At 42.7% G+C, this 24,949-nt stretch overlaps 1 protein-coding gene across 3 annotated transcripts in view; it reads right to left on the reverse strand.

Moving 5' to 3' along the window:
* Nucleotides 1–24,949, reverse strand: part of SASH1 (SAM and SH3 domain containing 1) — a 200,033-nt gene that overhangs the window by 85,679 nt on the left and 89,405 nt on the right. For 2 of the 3 annotated variants that reach the window (XM_074990417.1, XM_074990415.1), the window contains exons 5-8: nt 10,309–10,349; nt 9,185–9,271; nt 7,680–7,792; nt 2,643–2,744 (exon numbers count right to left, since the gene is read on the reverse strand). In XM_074990417.1, coding sequence (XP_074846518.1) covers nt 2,643–2,744; nt 7,680–7,792; nt 9,185–9,271; nt 10,309–10,349 — 343 coding nt within the window. The remainder of the gene's footprint in view (nt 1–2,642; nt 2,745–7,679; nt 7,793–9,184; nt 9,272–10,308; nt 10,350–24,949) is intronic. The other variant, XM_074990416.1, reaches the window with a different exon arrangement.

Genomic DNA, 24,949 nt, shown 5'->3' on the forward strand with positions numbered 1-24,949 from the left:
TCTCCTCTCAATCTTCTATTTCCTAAGCTAAACAAGCCCAGTTTTTTCAGTCTTCCCTTATAGCTCATATTCTCTAGACCGTTAATCATTCTTGTTGCTCTTCTCTGGACCTTTTCCAATTTCTCCACATCTTTCGTGAAATGTGGAGCCCAGAACTGGACACAATACTCCAATTGAGGCCTAATGAGTGCTGAGTAGAGCGGAAGAATGACTTCTTGTGTCTTGCTCGCAACACTCCTGTTAATACAGGCCAGAATCATGATTGCTTTTCTTGCAACAGCATCACACTGTTGCCTCATATTTAGCTTGTTGTCCACTATGACCCCTAAGTCCCTTTCCATAGTACTTCTTCCTAGACAGTCACTTCCCATTCTATATGTATGAAGCTGATTGTTTCTTCTTAGGTGGAGTACTTTGCATTTGTCCTTATTATACTTCATCCTGTTTTCCTCAGACCATTTCTCCAGTTTGTCCAGATCATTTTGAATTATGAGCCTATCCTTCCAAGCAGTTTCAACCCCTCCCAGCTTGCTATCATCTACAAACTTAATAAGCATACTCTCTATGCCAGTATCTAAATTGTTGAGGAAGATATTTAATACAACTCGTCCCAAAACAGATCACTGCGAAACCCCACTTGTTATGCCCTTCCAGAGTGACTGTGAACCATTAATAACTACTCTCTGAGAAGGTTATCCAGCCAGTTATGCACCCACCTTATAGTGGCCCCATCTAAGTTGTATTTGCCTAGTTCATTGATGAGAAGATCATGCGAGACTGTGTCAAATGCCTTGCTAAAGTCTAGTCTCAAAAAAAGCTATCAGAATGGTCTGACATGATTTGTTTCAGCACTATTTCCAGATCTCAAGATGTGGGTCTGCCCCATGAAAGCTCACCACCTAATAAATTATTTTGTTAGTCTTTAAAGTGCTATATGACTGCTGGTTTGGTTTGTTAGGTTGCAGACGACCGCAGCTACCACTCTGTTACTAATCACTGCAAAATGTGTTCATCTTTGTGTCTGACAATTCTGTCCTTTACTGTAGTTTCAACTAATTTTCCAGGTACTGAAATTAGGCTTATCAGTCTGTAATAACCAAGACTGGCCCTAGACCCTTTTTTTAGAATGACATTATATTAGCTGTCCTCCAGTCATCTGGCAAAGAAGTTACATACCACAATTAGTATTCTGCAATTTCATATTTGATTTCCTTCCAAACTCTTGGGTGAATACCATCTGGTTCTGGTGACTTATTACTGTACAATTTATCAATTTCTTCCAAAACTTCCTCTACTCATACCTCAATCTAGGAATGTTCCTCAGATTTGTCACTTAAAAAGAATGCTTCAGGTGTGGGACTCTTCCCCATATCGTCTGCCGTGAAGACTGAAGCGAAGAACTAATTTTGTCTCTTAGTAATAGCGTTGTCTTAAACTTTTACACTGGACTTCCTGGAGCTTATGCTCCTTTCTATTTTTCTCAGTAGGATTTAACTTTCAATTTTTAAAGAATGCTCTTTTTTTATTGTCTCAAATCACTTCTTTTACTTTGTTGTTTTGCCACAATTGCACTTTTTTTGTCCTTTTGCTATATTTTGCTATTTGAAGTATACATTTAATTTGAACTTTTGCTATAGTGTTTTTAAACAAATTCCATGCTGCTTGCAGGCATTTCACTTTTAGACCATCTCTTTTCATTTCCATTTAACTAGTTTCCCCATTTTTGTGCAGTTCCCCTTTTTTGAAATTTCCAAATAAGACGACATAGCATTTCTCTGAGCAACTAGCAATGAGAAGCCAACCTCCCACTGAGTTTACTAAAAGATTCCATTCATGGTTAAAAAAACAGAAAATGGTCTCAAGAGTCTATGATTTAATTATGTGGAATACAACAAGTTTGAATAGGAGAGCCAAAATTTGTTGGGCATAAGATTTATCTATGAACTTTAAATTAGACAAACAGATGGAAACAGACAAGTCTACAAAAATGATATTCTTCCAAATATTAATTGACTCAATATTGCGTGACACAGACTATTTGATGTCCATACAAACAAGGCAAGTTGTTAACTACATAGCTCAGATGTGAAAAAACAAGTCAAGAAAACTGTTTTAGTGTTTATGGGTCTGGTATAAATTGCAAACATTCAGCGTTGGGAATTAGCAAATGGATGAGTGGAACAATTTGACTGGACAACAGTGGGCACTCAGGTCCTAGCCAGATCCTCAGCTAGTCTAAACGAGTGAGCTGTATAGAACTTTATTTACACCAGCCAAAGAGGCTGCCCTTAGTTTGATAAAGAAGTCCCATTGCCTAAACTAGTTCTAAACAACTTTTTTATACAGCAGGCAGTTATTTTGCCCAGGGTATTGTTTGTTTTGAACAGTAAGTTACAAGAGGGGGATTCAAAAAAATAAGATGTTTAGAAAGTTATTTTCAACCCTTGCTCAAGTCTGTGGCCCTTGAGGATCACCAGTCAATACAGGAGATCTCCTAATGGTTAGATGACAGCAGCACTGCATCTATCCCATGACACAAAAAGATTGCACTGAATAAATCTATCTGGTCAGGTAAGATATGTTTGACTATCAATAAATGGTTTTCTTGCATTAGGGTAGTGATTAGAAAGACAACTACTCACGTTGCAATTAGAAGATCCATCAAATGGTGGGCATGAGCTGTCAGGCCAATCTGCAGAGTCTATGATGCCTGACTGCCTGTGCTGCGCCTCATATTCCTTCAGCTGAAATGAACGAAAGAAAGAAAAACATTTTACTCAATGTATACTAAATTACCAGACCTGCATAAACCTGTTGGAAAGCAACAAACAGCAACTTTCAGTTTCTGTCCATACTGTCGTAAAGATGAGAAAAACGGAACTTCTGGTGTGCGTTTCTCTCTTTTTTAACCTCTCATTACATTAAAATGGAAAAGTGTTTTCATGAAATGACCCAAAAATCAAAAGAAGTAGTGATCTGGAAACATGGTCTATTTTAACTGGTGAACTGTGTCTCTCATGACGAACATTACACATTTTTTATAAAGAAATACTTTGCACTGCATAAGGCTAACTCAGCGTAATCTTTGTACCTCCCGTACAAAGAAATTAAAATGAATGATTACCTTTATTATTTTACAGAAAAGAACTAACTTCTAAAAGGTTGCTTTCTCAAGGAGGGGACAGAAGTTGGACACTCCATCATTCTGCTTGCACCTATTGTGCCTGCATCATGAGTCTAGTCCTCTTTCAAATTTCAGTAACCATCTGTGTGCACAATGGATTATAGAGCCATCAAAATCCAGGTTTGAAAATTACGTCAGTTCCTGGTTTACAGCCCTGATTAAAACCCACTGACACAAGGGGAAAGATTGTCATAGACTTCAAAGTGCTTTGGATCAAGGCCTACATTTGTTAAAAGAAACGAGATAAAATCACCGTTGTATGTTTTATTTCCAGTAATTTGGGCCACTAGAGGGAAGCAGTGCAACTACAAGTAGAATATATGTTGTACTTTATTACTACACACAAAAAGGGGAAAGAATTGCAGAAAAAATAAGAAATTTGTTTGTGTTAAGATTACACTACCAATCTCAACAATTTACTTAATTACATGACTTCATATACTGTTAGAAAATGGGACATATTACGCACCAAAAACATATAAGAGAGACAAGGTGGCTGGGTAATACTAGACCAACTTCAGCAGACAAGCTTTGGAGCTTCACAGAGCTCTTTTCAAAGTCTGGGGAAGGTAATCAGAGTATCTGAAGCTACATCTACCCTACATCTACTCTACCTAAGTGAAGTCAGCATACAGTTGCTGTAGTTTGTATATCACAGGTGTGTGAACATACTTGGATCATTGTGTACGCAGGGCTCCCCAGGAGTGCTTGTATCAATGCAGAGCAGAATGCACCATGGGTAGGTATCCCACATGCAACTTGTTGCCAACCAGGGCGGTTCCTTTTGGGAAGTTTTTGCAATGCCTCATGGGAGTAATCAGTGCACTGGATGGTGTGCACCACAAGCTGTGACAGGACCCAAGGATTTTGAAAGGTGTGTGGTAGACAAAAGGGCCAACAACCTGGCTGTGCCCTGGGGTGAAATGGGGTGGGAGGGGACCCTGCGCTACTCTCAGAAGGGGTGGGGTTTTGAACAGAAGTGATGGGGCTGGGGCAACCAGCCCTCAGCACTGCCTGGACCATAACATGGCCCTCCATTAACTCTCAGCACTGTCTGGAGCGTGCCATGTGATGCTTCAGCAGCAACTTAAAGGGCTCAGGGCAGCCACAGATACTGCTGCAGTAGCAGCAACAGTGGTGGCTGGGAGCTCTAAGCCCATTTGTTTTATCTCCACAGCCCAATGCATCTGCCCCTGTTGCCCCCCCAGCCAGCTGATTGTGCGGGGATATTGAGCATCGTAGCAGTGGAGAGCTGACTGCAGCTTTTTGCATTTGCCTTTGTGGCACGGTTGCCAGCGCACCCTTGTATGTAGTTGTGCGCACTGAGTACCATTCCCAGACGTGAAGAAAAGTTCTGCGTAAAGTTCAGGAGCTTCTCTCTCACCGACAGATGCTGATTCAATAACAGCCATTACCTCACCTACCGTGTCTCGCTACTGGCAAGAACATGGTTACAACACTGTATACATACAAGATAAAAGACCGGACCATCCTCCTCTTTGCCAGCCTAACTCAAGGAAGTGTGTGTGTAAATAAGACAGAATGGAAATGAGTATCCTTCTATGCTTAAACAATATCTTTTCCCATAACCTAAACTCCACAACACCATATATGTTGTGGGATCATGTATTTGCGCAGCAACAGTGTCATTGATGTGGCAACCTCAACACTGAATTTCTTGGCTCTTATGCAAATATCACCCTTAATGCTCCATTAACATAATATATTGTGTGTCTTGGACTTTTATATGTTAAAAATGGCAAAGAACATTTCACATCAGTCAGTGTATTTTGGGACAACAACACATCTTTCTTCATTTTAACAACAAGTCCCTGAAAACTGCTGAAAGGGTTTTCATTAAGCTTAGTGGGCTGTCCGGATTACAGCTTGCATAGATATGTCTTCTTCAACCGGGAATTACACTCCCTGATCAAAGCATATGCATAATGATAAGCTAATGAATACGTACATTCCAGCAGAGAGGTGGGGCAAACTACAGCCTGTGAGTCGTATCTGGCCTTCAAGCTCCCCCTGGGGAGCAGGATCTGGGGCCTTGCCCTGCTCAACATGTCTCATGGTTCCTGTTGCAGTGGCAAATCCCCCATCTGCATCCTATGCCTAAGAGCAGCCAGAGGGCTACATGTGGTGTTCCCCCAAGCACCACCCCCACAACTCTGATTGGCTTGGAGCTGCAGCCTATGGGAGCTGCACAGCATGTTTCCTGTGGATGGGGCAGTGCACTCTGCTGTCTGGCTGTGCCTCTAAATTAGAGCCAACTTGGAACAGGACACGAGGCTGCTTCTAGGAGCTGCTTGAGGAGGTAAATGCAAGCTGAAGCCTGCAAACATGTGCCTCCTGCGCTCTAATTCTCTTCTCCAGCTCCAATTTCCCTCCTGTCCTCCGAATCCCCTGGTCCCAGCCCAAAGTCCCCTCCCACACCCCAAACCTGTCTTTCCCAGCTCCACCCCAGTAGAGCCCCAACCCTGCACTCTAACCCCTGCCCCCACCCAGAATGTCCTCCAGTCCTCTGGACCCTTTGGTTTCAGTTCAGAGCACCTTCCTGCACACCAAACTCCTCTTCCCCATCCCTGTGCCAGAGCCTGCATCCCCAAGCCAAAGCTCTCACTCCCCAACCCCAATTTTGTGAGCATTTGTGGTCTTGCATTCCATTGACACATCTTGATGTGGCCCTCAGGCCAAAATGTCTGTCTACCTTCTCCTAGCACGAAAGGATAAAAACTGCAACAGTACAACACAGAAAGGTATCCTAATGAGGGACCGTCACATGAAATATTATGCTTATTTGTAAGCTATCGGTTGATGCAAGATTTCAGGTGGGTATTTACCGTGGGAGCCTGAACGTGGTACTAAATCCTAACCAATGCCAGTACTCAGGTGGGGGAGCTTCACCAGGAAAAGGGCTTGCAGAAACATGCACTGAATGGTTGTATGCTATCCTCTAAAAGAAGGAACAAGCTCCCACAGTTCAGATCGAGCTGAAAGCTTTTGAAATAATCTAACTGCACGTGAGTGATACTTAGAATATATTTATTTCAAGATGCACTGATACATCTACTCTGCCTCCATTTATTGCACAATACGACTATTAGTTTTATTGTTTTACAAACCACCACAGTCTCTATGTTATTATGTATACTTTGCCATGACTTAGGGATGTAAAATCCTGTTTAGTTAGTTAACCAGTTCAACGTTAAGTTTAACCGGTTAACTGATTAAATGGGAAAGTGGGGACTGGGGAGGCTGCTCCAGCCTGGCTGGCCTGGAACGGACTCCCTGTCATGGACGAGGGGCTGCTTCTACTGAGCTGGAGAGTCCCCACCCGTGGTGCACCCTGGTCTGCCACAGATGAGGCCTGACGCCGCCCCTGCCCCCCCCTCCAGCTGCCACAGGCCACACGGGGCTGGAGCAACCCTCTGCCTGTCATCGGGCGGGGGCTACTTCAACCCCCACCGGTAAGCCTCATCCCTGCAGAATGAAGCTCATGATTAACCAGTTAAACATTAACAACCCTATCATGAACGCAGTGCCCCTCACAGGTAAATACAATACAAGTTATTCCTGACACATGCGAATCTCGGTCTGTGGGGCATCTACTCTACAAGAGCTACAGGAGCACAGCTGCAGCTATGCCGCTACAGCGCATCTACTTGTCACAGTGATGGGAGGCGTTTTTCTGTGGCAGCAGTAAATCCACCCGCTCCATGGGCACCACTATGGCAAATTTAGGTGCAGACCAAACCTGAGTTTGACACTACACAATGAGAAAGGATAGTGAATAATGCAACTACGACGGAGGCTAGGATTAAAAACAATACAATCACTCAATTACGTGCAGCCATGCGATTAGCTTTCACCAGATGCACCCAGGGTCTACCCTCTTCTGAAGTTACACAGCATTGCTTTATGGTGTTCACTAAGGCTTCAGAGTCCAAACTACTCCTCATATTTTTCCTTAAAAATATGCCTAATGGGCTCGTGCTTAATGGGCACAGTCACGAACCCAAATCTTTGACTTTGGGGTATTTTTCTGAAATTAGTGAAATGAAGCGTATTAGGCACGTTTGGCGTTCAGTATTGTAACCAATATCTCAGCTTAATTCTTTTCCAAACATGGCGAAGGCACTTGTCCTCCTTCAGGACTATGTATATGCTGGGCCTCAAAGCACAAGAAATTTTGTACCCAAAAACATACTTGGTTTTTTTTTAACAGAATTAAAAATCTTTGAAACTTCTGATTTAGTTTGAAAGTGTAATCTCAGCCTCCACTGTGGAGTCAGCCCCATGACTTTACGGCAAAGTGCCAGAACTATCATATTCCGTGGACATGCTGTGACGCTCCACTTTATACTTTGCACAACATTGCACGATTCAGAAAAAAACCACCACACTACTGTCAACAGATGACAGTACGGAGCATCCTCTTCAAGGAAGTTGGGATAGAGAGTGAATCATGGGTAACTTGTTGCATCCATACCCTAGCAAGTGCTTCCTCAATGGTGATCATCTTCTCTTTGACCATCATCATGAGCTGGATCCGCTCTTCATCACTCATTGTGATCTCACTTGCCACATAACCAACATCCTCTCCTGAAGAATAAAAGAAGATAAGAAACACACACATAAAATAACTCAGTACTGTAAGGGGAGTGTTTGGAAACATGCACTGGTAAGGCTGCTTCTGTTCCAGAACCCGGTTAGGTCAGGCAAGTCTGGATAGATCCTCCCACAATCTGACAACAATTTGACTCGTGTAGGGAAAAAACTGCGGCTGCCACAACCTTGTGACTGATACTGCCTCAGGCAGTGGGAATGCAGTGTAACAACACAGTACCTGCAGGTTGCCACTTTTGTTCCATTGGAAAACACAGGAAAGGGGGTCGCCCTATTCCTTCAGGGTGATGGAGACAGGTGCCTCCACTTACAGTAAACATTTTACCTTATGTGCTGAAGTCAGCATAGTTTGATAAGAAGAAAGCAGATGTTGCCAAAATTGTAACGTGTATATAACATGATTGATTGGGACCACTTTTCCAAGTCACCAGAGCTGCAAAGGAGCAACCAGTGTAGCAACCTGTCTTGATAAGTTACTTCTAAAGACATTTTTTATACCCTAAAACAGAGCCCTATTGCATTTAGCATACTTTTACCAGATTCATAGTGCCTCTCCAGCAATTTGGGGAGGCATCTGTCTACAACACCATGATCCAACCAGGAAAGAATGCGTTTGAAGGCATCTTCCCGCCTCCACATCTGCATTCCAGCATCATTGCACTGGTGTGACTTTTAAGACAGAACAGAGCTATGCTCCATGCCCCTGTGGGGCCGAACTGGGAAAGGAGCCCTGAGAACCTAAGTGGTAGATGAAGAATGCGTTTTTTTCATTTTCAGGCAGACACGCTTCTTTCATCCCTCTTAAATGTGCAGACTGGCACTATGCAGAGCCGTGCTGAGCTCATCCTTAAATCTAACATGAGAAGTAAATGCAGAGCCAAAGAAGGACGAAGCCTCCTGCTAACTGTTCCTTAAGCCACCTGGCTCTCAAGCTCCCAGTGGGGGGCAGGATCTGGAGCCTGCTCTGCAAGGTTCTGGGTGGCTTGTTGAAGTCAGTAGGAGATAAGAGTGCTCTATTAGTGGAAGATGTAGGTCTAGCTGCCCTACTATATGAAATCCTGGGGCAGGAGAAAGGCAAGTCTTCATACATAACATCCGATCCCTTTTTATTCCACCAAGGCTGTGCTTTGGTGGCCTTGTGATCTCTTATCTCAGGCCTAACAGAATGAAGATGATTAGGTGCAATTAAAGGATAAATTGAGTCTGATCATATATTCATCTAGCGGATTAGACCTACATAGATCCATATTTGCCCATTTACTGCAATGCTGGTTTAGTTTCTGGTTTTTTGACACTTGTTTCTTAGATTTTAAGGAGGTAGAGGCTCGCTTCTAGTGCCGGACGTCACTGTGTCTTTCAAGGCTTTACCTTTCGAAGTCTGTCTCATTATTCCTTTCTGGTTCCTTCGAAAATTCTGCCAAAAATACTTATTCTTCTTTTTCCAGTCTGTTTTCCCTTAAGAAAAATTTACAGGAAATGAACATTAATACGAAAATTAGATGTTCCTCTTCGAAAACTTCAGCATTTAACTTCAGCAAGAAAGAAAAATTCCCCAAATTTGCTCATTTTCTGAATTTCCTCTGTACAAGAATTTCACTAATCTAGCCATCTAAAAGAAAATGTCCATTATTTGGAAGGAAGGATGGTTGTGGAGGATTGAGATGTTACAAAGAAGCATTTTTTGAATTATAAAAGACAGACCCTTTTGTGTTCACATTGGCATTTGCTTAACTGTTCACATCAAATCATGCTGTATTTTTACAGATTTTTTTAATTCTCTTTAGCTGAGGCGCAATTATTTAGACTAAGCCCCAACTCAGATAAGGAATGTTATTTTATTACATATTCCCTTTGCTGGTCTGCATGAGAAATGCTCTGAGAACATTAACTTTATCTGTGACTCTTGCTATTTATTTGTTTTCTAATTTTTTCAGTTTAAATCGAGCGTGCCTTAGAAGGAATAAAGCCAAAACAGCCTTAGCAAAAGGCTCAGGATTTTATAGGTCCAGCTAATGTGTACCAGAGTTAGTTACAGGAATGAACTACAAGAGGGCAGTCTGAAAAATAAACTTTGAAATAAAAATATGCTATTTAAAAAACTATAGAGCGTACATCAAAAATGAAGGGAGAACAGCTGGTAAATTTTGCCAAATGATTTAAAAAGTTGGCAGGAGAGGGGGGGAACAAGGTGGTGTAGTGTGATGAAGGAAAATGGACAAACCTGCAATTATCTAACATCCTAGCATTTGCAACTCAGAGGAAAAAAGTTACAAGTTGCATATTTTCAAAATGACAGTATTAGCTGGACTGGAGCTATCTGCCACTTGTACATGCTGCACCACATTTGCAAAAGTGCAAACCCCTCCCCACAACTTTCACAAGATTTGGATTGTGGATACTGAGTTATTTTGAAATCACACCCAACATACACAAAGCTTAAAGCAATTTAAAATTTAAACATGGAACCATCAAATGAAATGAAACATACTGACCTACAGAGCTTTCTTCAGAACTTGATTTATGAAGGGAAAGCCTAGAACAGAAAGGAAAAATGGACTAATTATTGCAGAGTTCTCATATATGGTTACTGTAAATTGTGGTTTCAAGCAAATGCATCACCAAACATATTTCCCGTCTTTTTCTTCTAAACGTATCTATCTATACACAGCCACTGAGCTCTGATCACAGTAGTTTGACCACATTAACTTAGTTCCCCTCTGAAAACCCTGAAACAAGTGTTTTTTGATCAATACAGACAAATATGCATTAAAACACACAGTTAAATCTAAAGGATCATAAGGCTCCCTGATTCACAGATTCTTCCTTCTAAGTAGCATTCTGACTAATTTAGAAGCTGTAGTTTTGTGATTAATGTGTTTAAAAACATAGCATTTGCTATTTGTTTGACAGTACACTAAAAGCTTTATTATCCAGCATCCCTGGGGAATTGGGGATGCTGGAGAATAAAATGTGCCAGAAATTCAAGCTGGGGCCGGCATCTGACCCTGCTCTGCCTCTGCCCCCACCCACCCTCTTCCGGCCAGGCAGCTGGCCCTGATCATGCAACCAGCCCTGCAGCAGCCAGCCCATGGCATGCTGGTTAGCTAAACCTGCCAGTTATCCAAGTGCCAGATAACCAAGTTTTTACTGTATAACAACTCTCTACTTCTGCAGTGCCCAGGACTGTCATTCGGATTTATGGGGCCCTACACAGTATTCTTAAACTAGTGCCATTATGCGTAACTTGCTGTTAGCCAACATGTCGAGGGAGCACAGCCACCACTCCTAGAGTGGTCTGTGTGCAACCTGGGGATGGGAGAAGGATGAGGCAGCAAAAAAACACTGAGCCACTCAGTCCACTTCACAGCGATGGAGACTCAGCTCCTGCAGAGGACCCCATATCCTCGCCTGCATGCAGAATGTGCCGTGTCAGCACATTTGGCTAGGGGATTATGGCCCCACTTAAGGGGACTGCCACGCATGCTGGGTGTGCAGGAGCTGACCTGCTCTTAGCTGCTGTCCTAACGAGGGGCCCAGGTTTTCAGATACCCTATGTATCTGTGTATGCCACATATGTCTAAGGACAGCCCTATTGGAGCCTTTCATTTTACAAGCACAAATTGCTTTGTAATTACTCATTTATTTAACACTTATCACACTACTGTGAGAGTGGGAACTACCATTTCCCAGATTTTACAGAAGGAAAGTAAGGCACAGAAGAGTTAAGTGCCTTGCCTCAGATCATACAGGATGTCTGCAGCAGAGCTGATTATCAGTCACTCTCCTGACTCCCATCATACATTTTACAACTACATCCTACTGCAAAATCCAGCCCAAAGGACTTAATTTTTCACCTATAGAGGCTGAAACTCTCTAATCCAGAACTCTTTAATCTGGCAACATCCATAATACAGCAACATTTTAGTTAGCCAGATAACCACTTATTATGGGGGTGGCCAAGTTTCTTGTGGTCCCACAGTTTGTTAACAGCCACCAGTCCTGGCTCACTGTGTTCTGTGCTGTTATTTCGCTGTAATTTACCCCTAAATGTCTTCTAAGACCCCAGTCAGTAGTGGAAGTGTTAGTAATGTGCTAGACAATATTGACCTCTTGTGGTCTGGCAAATTCTCTCAGCTGGCACCGGTCAGGTACTGAGCATGCCAGATTAGAGAGGTTCAACCTGTACCCTGGAAGAATATCAGCAGAAGTGGTAAGTGCATTTTATTTGCTTATTTTTTTAAGCTTATGGTTAATAGTTACTGAACTTCGCCAAGTTCTTTGAAATCCCCAGGAGAAAATATCTCGGAGCTTGTTGAAAAATCCATTTATGTCAATGAAAATATTTCTATTGACTTTAGTGGCCTTTGGATCACACAGTTAGTGCAGGCCATTCATTATTACTGTGATACTGTGTGAACAGAGATCTATGACATTTTACTATATGACAATGTCTGATAAAACAATACCTATTTTGTACCTATTTAAAATAACAATATGCATATTACAATCTACAAAAAAACAAACCAATAAAAATCCCTACACTGCCCTCCCCACCAGTCTTACCATCCAGGACATGGTATACGCTAGCTCTGGTAGAAACTCAGACTTACAAATATCTCGGGAATGAAGGTTGTTCGTAACCCTGAACAAAATGTTATGGTTCTTTACCAAACATTGATTTAATACAGCTTTGAATCTTCACTGTGGAGAAGAAAAATGTTGCTTTTAACCATTTTAATGTATACGAAAACCATGGTAAGTATTTCCTTACCTTTTTTAAATCCAGCTAATCCTTTCTTTTTTTTTTTTTTTTTGGAAGCAGTTTACATTTAACACAGTACTGTACTGCATTTGCTGAGGGAATGGGGTGGACTCTCTCTCTGTGCTGCTATCTGATTATTCACTTTCCAAATGAGGTGTGATTGAGTGGCTTGTCTGGCCAGTTCATAACAAGCGCTTGCAACTCTGAAGTTCTACTGTATTTCGTGAACCTTTTTGTCTGAATTCCCCATGCTCTTCTGCATTTCCTTAGATTCCCAGCAGAGGGCATCATGGAGTTTTTGGTCAATTCAGAAAACTTCTGAAGGGAAAACTGTGTTTCATATAAGTAAACAATCCAAGCCATTGCAGGCCAGGATTTTGTAAACTTGAAATATCATGCACATCAATTTGAAAAGGCATCATTAAAGGGGAAATGAGACACTGTGAAGTTTAAATTTGATTCAGTAATTCATCCAAGGAAAGAGAAGCTGGCACAGCAGAGCTGTGAAATGCCCTCTTTTTTCTGGTTCAGTCTGATTAGAAATGTAATCCCACACAAACATCAAACCAGCCGATGTAACCACATTCCAGATTTGGACTACATCAGATGGAACGGGGCATTTGCTGATCTCCTTGCTGCTAAAGTTTGCTCTTGGACGGGTAACATCTAGGGAGAACACTAATAACCTAGGTAGCTCACAGACTTACAGTCAAATATTGGTTTCTCATGAAAGAATCTGAACATCAGGAGGCCAGTTCTCAGTTCCTTTTTTAGATGCTTTGAGTGAAATGCCAGACTAACAAAGTCAGTAACAAAACTACTAGACACTTCGATTGAGGCCAGGATTTCTAGCATAATGCTGGCAGTGGTGTTTCCTAAACTCAATACCAAACAGAAAGCACACAGACCTTTGTACGAGTGCAATAACAGAACTTGTCTTTCAGCCTCGAGGGTGAAATAGCAAACCCTGTTACCTTTTTGCCCCTTGCATGGGCATCAACCAACTCCTATTCATTATCAGAATGGGAACAGTGTGGGCTGATAGTGAAAGCTTCTTGCTGCTCCTCTATAGCAAATCTCCCTTGAACAGGAGAGTCCATTCCTTGGGGGTTCTACTTCCCCACCAATATTGATCCTTCACTGCCAAAGCTGCCACCCAGGATGCAGTAAGTACTAGGTATAGTAGTGGGAGCTGTGGACATCTGTTCGCTAGGGACTGGCCTGAAGCCACCTAATTATTTCATGTCAACTACCAAAGCCTTGCACAGCAGCAGACATCTTTTGATGTTCCTGGGTTACCTATGGTGACAGAGGGGAGGAGTCCACAGCAAAGCACTCCACAATCTAATTTGTAACTCTGGTTTTTTTTTTTGTGTTAAACTGACCTAAAACTGAACATTGACCTAGGATGCAAACTCCTTGCACCAGACAAAGCAAAGGGAAAATACTTAAGTAGAAGCACAAATATTTCCAATCATCATTTCATGCATTCCCTAATTGTGAAGTCTTTTATCTCTGGGCTGACCTTGAAAATGGTAACAGCTTGTCTTACAAGGTGGAAAAGCTGATAAAACCAAGGCTAATGTCCAATAAGACAAAGATGTGCCTGTAAGATCTCCCACGCAATTCAGATATTTTAACTAGAATATTAAAACATCAGTCAAGTATTTTGATTCCAACATGTATGATGAAAGATTCCACGGGCCCAATGAGTAGGTGTATATTGAATTTGCAAATTACCCTTTCCTTACTGTGTTAAATCTCTGTGAACATGCGCTGAAAGTGATATGTGTTCTTCCATTCATAGGCTGATAACTTGTACTGAAAGTTAATGATGCAGTGACACTTGGCAGAAGTTTCAGCACTGAATGTCTGAAAGGCAGCCAAATGCCATTACTCTACTGGGAAGGCCTTCCGTTTTGTTGTGTTCTGATGTACAGCTTCATTAGTAGGCTTCCATACGAAATGTATTCTGTCACTGCATATACTTGAGAAATGTATGGCTCTAGCTTCAGACAAGACGGCTATATCGTCATGTATACACCAGAGAAGGAGAGGAGATAGGTGAGGTAATATCTTTTATTGGATCCGCTTCTGTTGGGGAAAGAGATAAGCTTGTAAGCTCACATAAAGCCCTTCTTGTACAAGTATTTTCTAATGCCACACAGAGTCTAGAAGTGTCCCTCAGTTTATCACTGAATCTCAGAATTTCAAAACCATTCAGAGGCCTAAGACCTTGTGGGCTTCAGATTAGAAATAGGAAATAAAAAACTGCCTCAGAACAGGTTAAACAATGAAAGCTACTCTTTGGCTCCAACAACCATATTGGCTACATACCTGCTGTACAGAAAACATGTGCTCACATGGAAACCATGTCTTGGCTACGTAAAACTGCATACACACCATGGCAACAGCAGCCACACTAAAGGTGCCACGAGGACTTCTCTTGTTATGACCCTCAGCAGATAGTAATGCTAATTCCTATACCCACCTGCTTGCACAAGCCACACTCTCCTTTTAAAGACCTAGAGGTTGTGTTGCCAAGATACCTCCTAAGGGCAGAGATCACTGCCCATGTAAGCCACACAGGTCAGCTGAACAAAAGTATCTACTTAGAAAATGGGCTTTTGTCTACAGCTCCACTAAATTAGATATGCTACAACTTGCCCAGTTAACTGTAAGCTGATTTTGTTCTCAGACAGGACAGCGCCAATGCTTATCTTGCACACACTGCGGCTGATTTCACACAGCCCACACATGCCCCAAAATGTGAACTAACCCAGAGCTGGATCATCACAGAATTGAAAAAGGAAACAAATGACACCATGGGCTGCTTTTCTGAATGGTTTTCAAAAGCCCAATCACTCTCAAAACAAACCATAATAGAGGAGCAGAGAATGAAGTGATTCTGATTGGCTTTTATTTTACTTTGAAGTATTACAAATACAGGTAGGTTTTAAAACATGGCCACTTCTCATTTATGAGACATAAAATCCATAGGTATCCAACGCAGTCAAAAGAATAATGAAACCAACAACTTTATGATAGTCAGTAAATTGATACTGGCCCTCCTAACTCTTGCCAATAACCATTTACAACCCTTTGGGATATGATTTTGATCTAAAAATGTTCACATTTGGATTGCTGAATAAATCAGCACAAAGCCTCTACATACTCTTTCGGAAGGCCACTTAGTTATCTGTATGCATGGTGTAGGACCCAGTCGCATAGTTGGTGTGAAAAGTGGCATCTTTATAATTGTTACCCACTGACTAAAAGATAATTTATTGGAAAGGGCTGGCACGAAAGAGGAAAGCAGGCCTTCAGTTTCTTATCAAATTTGCATGGACCTGAAGGGAAAGCAAGGCTGCAAGGTTCTGACCCCCCTGGCATCAGTGTGAGAAAGAGACGGAAGGCAAAGAGGTTCCATTCAATTATCTTCTCATTACGTTTCCATAGCAATGGCTCTTTAAGCAGGTCAAAACTTTCTCAGTGGAAACACACACGGGATTGTTATTTTTGTTGTTCCCCCCACCACATGTGGAACCAGTTATGTTGGTTCAGCTAGTGCAGTCTGAGCATGGCCATGGGCTGGGGGGGGCGATGAGCCAGTCCCAGTGTAAGAAATAAGATGTTTCTCTACATACAGAGCATGCTGGTTGTTACATGCTCCACTGCCTGGCTGTCACAAGTCTAGAAAAACCTCCCTGTACAAAATTACCAAGATGGGACTCTTCCTCAGAGACGCACTTGTGGCACTTGTCACGTGTCAGAGGCTGCATTTAGCTGTCCTTTCACTGCTATTGTGAGTGTTATTCTGGGAGCTTCCTGCCTTCTCTCTCTTTGGGTGGCTTTCTGCAGGCAGCACAAATAGTTTGGCTTGTAATGAATCTGGCTTCAAATAAATTAATATGGGACCGTACATGCATTCAATGACTCTTTTTGATTCTTGCAGCCACCACATATAAAGAAATGTTATCTTAAATACTCCAGAAATTCAGGAGATAAAGCTTCTCTGTCTCCTCCACCCTTAAATATTTCCCTTGTAATTTTTAACCTACACAGTGGGAATTTTTTCTGTCCTTAAGTGCAGCTTTGGTGTCCTGAGTTAGCTCGGTTTTTGTTATTCTCAGTTTTTGTCTTCCTACTTCACATCCCCATCAGTGTAGCTCTTCTGTTTCCTCACAGATGAGCTCATAGTCATCTGCCACAGTTAATGGGGACACTGGAACAACATGCCAGAATTGAATATGACCAAATTTAAGCTACCACAATGATAACACAGAGTGCCAATTTAATGACCATTTTGCTTTGGAGACTGGCACAGATGCTCCAGTGGAAGAAGATTAGTGCTAAGTATCACTACTGGATTAGAATATCTCATGGACCAGAGTTTAGATCTGGTGTGTTATTGTGTATAAAGAAGCATGTTTTCAAAAAGATTCCTGTTTTCACTAAGAAATGGTACGGAACAAGATAGCCCTAAATTCCAAGTGCTCTCCCACCACTGCATTGATCTGGAGGTTTCATAACAAGATGAATTTGAGTTTAAACCACATAATAGCAACTGGGTTCAAAACTCTGCACATCCTCTGGGAATGAGCTAAATTAACGGTGCTCCCCAAAGGGAAGATATAGTCTGCAGAGGGCTGCTTTTGTCATTGCTGCTCTGGTTTCTTTTATAACAACTTGAGAGCCAAGCAGCTCCCACAAAAAAGTCCCAACATTCAAACACACCATAAACAAATCACTCACTGATGAGAGAACTGGCCACGGTGAACAGGCTCCAAATGTGAGAAGTTCAGATTAAGAGGCACATGGCACAACAAGAGTTTTACATTTGTGAACAGCTGAAGCAGAGCGTTAAGGACACAGCTGCTGAAGGCACAGGGGCTCCTGTACGATGGAATGTTAAGTCTCTCAGAAATGTTACATCATGCAGCCTGCACATGCTGCATGCATTCTGGTATCCCCTGCTCCGCAGGTCAACCTCTACCTGACTTGTGCATTGTGATGTAGGGGTCAATTGGCAGAGAATATTCACAATGCCCCTTTCAATAACCTGACAGATGTGGGAACATGAATCACATAACATTAACACAACATACTTTCACTTCCTTGCAGTTGTGCTGTATTAATGAGCAATATGGTTCAAAAAGCAGCGAGTGATTTGTTGCATGATGGGACACTTAAGGATACCCATTGAGACACAAAGATTTACAACATGATGAGAATGCTACACAGGAGTGAGATTCACTCACGATTAGCGACCCCCATGTTTACCCGTTGGCTACTTTTTTGTTCTTCCCCATGTCCCCAGCTAGTAAATACACCTCACTCATAGTGCACTCTGCTTGTCCTGCCTCTGCGTGGTGCTCTTGTACTTGGCATCTAGCTTCTACCCTTTTCTGAAGCCTTTCTGATACATGGCTTTTAAAATACACAACAGGGCCATGCAGTGAAGAGTGACAGCAAACTGATCTATTTCCCGTGGGGGAAAACAAGTAACTTCCCTCCGCAACATCCCTGAAGCTGCTAAAAACAGGATGAGAGACAGGATGCAGAAGTCTGAGTTCAAGGAGAGTAGAGCTGACCTGGATTTCCTAGCAAACATACACAGCTCATCAGTCCATCATGTAAAGTCTCGAGTACTCTAATATGGGAACTGAGAACTAATTGGAAAGTTTGTTTCCACTGTTTAAAACAACATGTTTACAATGAAGCAAACAACCCTCCACCCCACTCCCACCTCATTCCCTGGCTTGAGTAAACTTCCTTGAGTGTTGTCTCAGAGGAAAAAAATAGCACTATTAGTCCGTATGATGTACCCCAGCTCAACACATTACTGATACCATGAAGCAACAATAGCCACCAAGAACGCGTTTCCTGGGTATTTGGTCTACATTGGTCCTACGTTTAATCAAAAACATGTAAGGAATGTGCCAGCAGGAACTCAGTGCTGCTGAAGGCTTGGAGAAATGTATCTCCCAGAGATCATTTGCAAGAGAATGTCAAGGTGTGCATATGTGATACCCTGCAAACAAAGCCTGATGGGTAGCAAGGAAGCAATGAGGTTTTGTCCATTGTAAACACATTGTTATAAAATCACAATTTATGCTAACACTCAGTATAAGAATTGTGAAATCTCACCAATGCTCCAAGTCATTGTGGGCAACAGGGCAGGCCATCATAAGTGCATCAGACATGGATTACACAGGGCTCCCTTGGTTTAAAGCATTGTAAAGAAGAAGGGGAGGGATATGGGTTGAATCAGCTAACTGAGTGCCTTGGCCATATAGCTATAAGCCTGGTTTGACTAGCCCTCCCCACCTGTTAAAAGGTAGAGCTGGATACTAGAGTTTGTATCTTGTATAAGATTCTCCTTTGGTAGATGCTGTGAGCTGAAATCACAGGGTGGCAGTAAGGCCACTAAGAGCTGAAATCACAGGGCTTTGTCTCAGGACAAACCAACAGTGGCGGACGGATGGTGCAGCCTATGGCCAAGGCTTAGGCAGGGCCAAGGCACTCAGGTAGCTGGTTCAACCCATATCCCTCCCCTTCTGCAACCAGGGGAGCCCTGTGTAATCCATGCTTGGAGCATTGGTGAGATTTCACAATTCTTATACTGTGTTTTTGCATAAATTGTGATATTACAACAATGTGTTTACAATGGACAAAATCTCACTGCTTCTTTGCTACCCATCGGGCTTTGTTTGCAAGGTATCACATATGCACACCTTTACATTCTCATGCAAATGATCTCTGGAAGATATGTTCCTCCAAGCCTTCAGCAGCATTGAGCTCCTGCTGGAACATTCCTTACAAACAAAATTCTATTGTGTCTGTGAAACCAGGATTGCTGTTCTGGGGACAGTGGTGTTCAAAATGAAAAATACCAGTGTTATACACACAGGTATGCTGCTATGCTGGAGGCAAGCTCAGACTTTGCAATATTACTCTAACATTCCATCTGACGCTAATGTTGCAAGGTGAAGGGTACATGTGTGGAAATTAAACCTGACAGGAGAAAAATGCTACTAGTAATGGAAGAAAAAGACTGTACAAACATTTCATGAGTATCATTTTCCACTGAGTTATTTGTAGAACATTACAGTACCAAAACCTGTGTAATTGTTTCAATTTATAGATGCAACTTATCTGGGCATGAATGTTAGAACAAGATTTGAACAAACTGTGACTTTGCTTTCTATTTTCATTGATCAAATTTCTGGCAGTTTTTAAACATATTGGCTGTGTCTAGACTAGCCCCCAACTTCTAAGGGGGCATGGTAATTAGGGTGTCAGGAGGTTACTAATGAAGTGCTGCAGTGCATATGCAGCACTTCATTAAGCTAAATCTCTACCGTGGCAACTTGGAAGTGTGAAATTTTGAGGAGTAAAGGGACTTCGAAGTACTCTGGCTACACGCAAGCTGGCACTTTGAAGTTGCCATGGGGGAGATTTATCTTAATGAAGTGTTGCGTATGCACCGCAACTCTTCATTAGTAATCTCCCAACACCCTAATTGCCATGCTCCCTTCTAAATTCGGGGTTAGTCTAGACACAGCCATTGGGTATTATCAGCTATATAAGCAGTATCACCACACAAACCTCAAATGCCTCTCTACTTTGGTCCAGCAAGAATTTTTCTGATTATATACTCCTCAACCACCACCTTGTCATAGCCAGTGGAACGGAATGGAGCATTGTTAGTGCCATGGCAAACACATTTTATTACACTCTCTTTCTACTGAGCAGCCACACTATGGTCACCAGCAATGGAAGCTCATACTTGCCCACCCTCTATTTTGGAAGAATTATCAGGAAGGTAGTTCCATCTCCAAGCCCACACAACTCTCTTGCTGCTCTATGGAAATGGAAGCTGCTTCTATCTTCAGGATATTCGTCTAACAGAGGCTAGACTGAGAATATCGTCTTAGTTCTGCACAGGGACCAAAACAAGATATTTTGAAATTTGTAGCAAACACCACGAGTAGGAGACCCTTCCCTCCACAATTGTGCAGTAGATACGACAATGAATAAGGCAAGGCAAGGTCTTAATCCTGGGTCTACCACATCCCAGACTGGTGTCCTAACCACTATATAAGAGTCAGTCTCCCTCTTCTCCTCTACTGGAGCTGTTTCACTTTGTGTAAATCATTTATTGGGTCAGAGAAAGGGACTCTCACTGTATAGCTCAGTGGTTAGGGTCATCACTTGAAAAACACATTCAAATCTCTGTTCTGAATCAAGCCTGAATTAGGCTTTCTACCATACAGGTAAGTGCCCAAAACGTCAAGCTGTTGGCTATTTTAGGGTGTGCTTCTGACCAGAAATTGCCTGGAAAACCTGGATACATTTTCACAAAAAGCGTCAGTTTCCACAAACCAGCATTTTCAGATGAAAAACTTTGGATCAGCTGCAGTGTGCCTCACCCCATAGCTGAACCATCAGAAGTGGTGTAGCAGGCTACGTCCGTACTGCAGTTAAAAACCTATAGCTGGCCTGGGCCAGCTCACTTGGACCTGGGTATGAGGCTGTTTAATTATAGTCTTCAGGTTGGTGCTCACGCTGGAGTCCAGACTCCAGGACCCTGTGAGCAGACCTGCTGGCAGGGGGAGCAAAGGGGGCAACTGTCCCCAGATGTAGCCTTTCAAAGGGGCCCAGGGCTCCAGGTCCCTTTGAAATGCCACTACAACACTCCTCTGGCTGTCTGTGGCCGCAAGGGAGTTGGGGGTGAAGATGGGTGCGCACTGCGGTCTGGGCAACGCTGAGGGCTGACTGCTCTTGGCCCTGCCTCTTCCACTCTTAGCCTCTCCCCTTTCGGGACACAAAGCCAGGTCCCCTCCTCCCTTCTTGCTCTGGGGCCAACAGCAGCTGTCAGTGCCACTGCCTGCAAGATAGGGGGATGTCAGAACTTGGGCTCCTGGCCAAGCCCAAACATCTATATCACAATTAAACAGCCCTTTTGCCCAAGCAACACTGACCCAAGTCAGCTGGCACAGGCCAGCCACAAGTGTTAAACTGCATTGTGGCCATACCCTCAGAGTGGCACGAACTGTTTTGCATTCTCCAGATTACTATATGCTCACAGGCTCATCCGGCTGCTGGCACCGTGGAGACAAACGGGAGAGGAACAGGCCATTAGTCCCGGTGAGGGACCCCTTGAACTCCCCCCTCATCCCTCCTACCCCACCCCAGTGGTCCTGCAGGGACTGCACCCGGGGTTCCCCGTCTGGGTTGTTGGAGGACTGGGTCTCCTCTGCTAAAAGATGGCACGTAACTTGCGAGTAAAAGGCCTAAACATAAAATTACAATGAAAAATCCTATTCAGCTTTGATAACGGTAAAGAAAAAAAATATTCCTTGATAAACTAAACAGCTTCAGCTGGAAGAAGGTCATCTTCTCGCAGACAAACTTGACTGCATTCCTTCTGCATGTAACAACACTCACCTAATGAGACAATGCCACTCAATTAGGAGAAAGAAACTAGCACTCATCAATCAAGTTGTCACCCTAAGAAAATAGAGGATTAAATCCTGGCTAGTACTTCTAGTCTGGCATTAAATGGTCATCACCTCTTTAACTCCTGGGGAAATTCTGTGCCATTGCCCACCCTCAGAATTCAAGTCCTACAGAAAATACCTTCTGCCAGAGAGGTTCTGCAGTTACATCTTTCACCCACCAAGGGCTACTGTGGCTCCTGCACAGAGAGCTGCTACTCCCCAGAAGGAAAAGAAGAGACTTCATTCCTCACAGTGCCCAGCCTGTGGGGGCAGGTCACGAACACAGGATATGGGGAGAATGGATAGTGTGGGGCATGTAGGGCTGCTGGAGGGCACAGACTGAGGTTCAGAAAGGCACCAGGAGATAGCTTTGGGTGTGGACTGAATAGATGTGGGGTGCAGAGCCAGATGGGGATGAGGAGAGGACTGATGCAGGAACAGATGGGAGAGGAGGTAGCTGAGTGGGGATGTAGAGCACATGGGGATGGGGCATATGTGCCTGATTGAATGACAAATGCTTGGGATCAGCCAGGGTCTGCGGGTGGGGGGAGGCTCCCCAATTCCCTAACAATGCCCCACTCCAAAAACTCTGCTCCTTACTTCTCCCACCCCACAGCCAATCACCCTCCAAGTTCACAACCAGGCTTCTGCCCAGCAGTTACTTCCTTCACCCTTAGCCCCTCCGTTCTCCCTAGCACCCCCGAGTCATCGCACTGCTTCTGAAGGATGTGGGAAATACGTTTCTGTATTATAGTATAAATTAATTTTACTCAAATTTCTGTATTAATATGCATAAGGAATCAATTTAAAACATTTCCAACTGTCCTTTTGTTGTCTTTATTGGACCTGCCGATAGTTTTGAAATAAATTAGCAAAATAATTGAAGCCTATAATAACATAACATATGGAGATACACATCTCATAGAGCTGGAAGGGACCTTGGGAGGTCATTGAGTCCAGTCACCTGCCCTTTTGGCAGGACCAAGCACCCCCCACTTTTTTTGAAATCTATTTTGCCCCAGATCCCTAAATGGCTTCCTCAAGGACTGAAATCACAACCCTGGGTTTAGCAGGCCAATGATCAAACCACTGAGCTATCCCAACCCTTAAGCCAGAATGACAAATAAAATAAGCAGAATTTTGATTAATTTTAAAATACTGTGTGGAGAATTTTTAATTTTGTTGGTAGAGAATTCTCACAGCAGCACTCCTTCCAGTTTTCAGTTAAACATCAACTAGAAGAACCACATGCTACAAGCGTTTGCCATTTGCTGACTGTGCAAACTTCCCTGACACAGAACTTTCTCTCTGCCAATCCTGCACATATTTGGATGGATTGAATCATTTCTGTACTTCATTTCACACACACTACACACGAGCTTTCATTCATGCAATACTTGAATTTCCAAAGAACTCCTCTCCATTTGCCATTTGAATTGAGAAGCGATTATTCTTTCACTTAAAAAACAAAACTAAAACAAGAACTTGACAGAATAATAATTGCTCAGAATAAATTTATGTATGCGTTGCTTCCTTTTTATTCAAGGTATCTGAAATTATAGCACCCTATACTGCCTCCAAGTGGTTAGGACATTAGACATCACAAGATCTGGTATTCTAGTCTCAGCTGCTGGCCTGCTGGGAGGCTATAGGGAAGTCACTCCAATGCTCTGTGCCTCTACTTTCCCATCTATAAAATGGGGATAATACCACCTCCTCTGTAATGTGTTTTGAGATCTATGGATGGACTAAGTAGTTATAGGAAACCTTAGTTTGTCCCACAGGAAATAGTTTTTTTTTTTAAAGTTTCATAAAAGTGGCATTTTCGTTTACTTATAATTGAATAAAAGGGTAGGAAAGCAGGGAGATACCTCAAAGAAGACACTGAGGCCTTCTCTACACAGATAAGATTTTTCAATAATTGATAATCACCCATGTTAGCAAGATTGGAAACCCAACCACATACAGGCTGCCACCAATTTAACAACATGTCGCCAAAGTCCATTCGGATTGTGTTTACTGGAAATAGCACATAAAAAGGTGGCAGCAGGTGATATCCTCTCTCACCTAAGGCTCTGAACACAGCTGAACCAGTTTGAGTAACGATGACAATTTTTAAGCATGTTCCTAATGGAGTCAAGGCCATAGTGTCTAATTCTGACATACAAGTATCTGGGTGGACGTTCAAATGTGGGGCTGAAGCTTCCTATTAATAATTAAAGCACCACACATTTGAAACTAGGCTGCCTGTGCATTTTCTTTACTAGCCCAGCTGGTATTTCACGAAGAAGCTGGAAGTTACTGAGACTAGACGTTTTCATGCACTACTGCACACTGCCCTTAGCAGTAGGAATCCAGTTCTTGGGATAAAAGCAAAAAGGCACAGAAAACAAACAGCTACACACACATGGCAGTGGGAAAGGGGTAAGGAAAGAGTGGTGCGGGGGGAGGGAAGAGACAGCAAAATGAAACCCAAACAAAGAGGCTTTATATTAGGATTGCTAAAATTAAACCTACTTTTAAATACTTCATTCTCTTGGCACTTTCTTCAAAAGCATAGTAACAAAACCATGAGCTCACAAGAGAAGGGAAAGTGGTTTCACTGTTTAACTCGTATTTCTGTTTTTGAACCTTCTAGGTCTAGTCACCAATAAAGCTATTTTTTTAAAGGGGAGATTTTAACTTTCAGGGACCTTGATGACACTTGTCACAACTGTCAGCCAACTTTGTTTACACTGTGCATTGTGTATGCATGCAGGCACAGAGGTAGCAAGAGATAAACACAAAGAAAGAGAAGAGGTGTCAATTTTGTTTCCAGTGGTGGGATTCATTTGGAATTATGTGAAATCAAATCAGCTCAACATG

Source organism: Carettochelys insculpta, chromosome 3 (assembly GCF_033958435.1).
Source record: "Carettochelys insculpta isolate YL-2023 chromosome 3, ASM3395843v1, whole genome shotgun sequence".
In the NCBI taxonomy this organism is placed as follows: Eukaryota; Metazoa; Chordata; order Testudines; family Carettochelyidae; genus Carettochelys; species Carettochelys insculpta.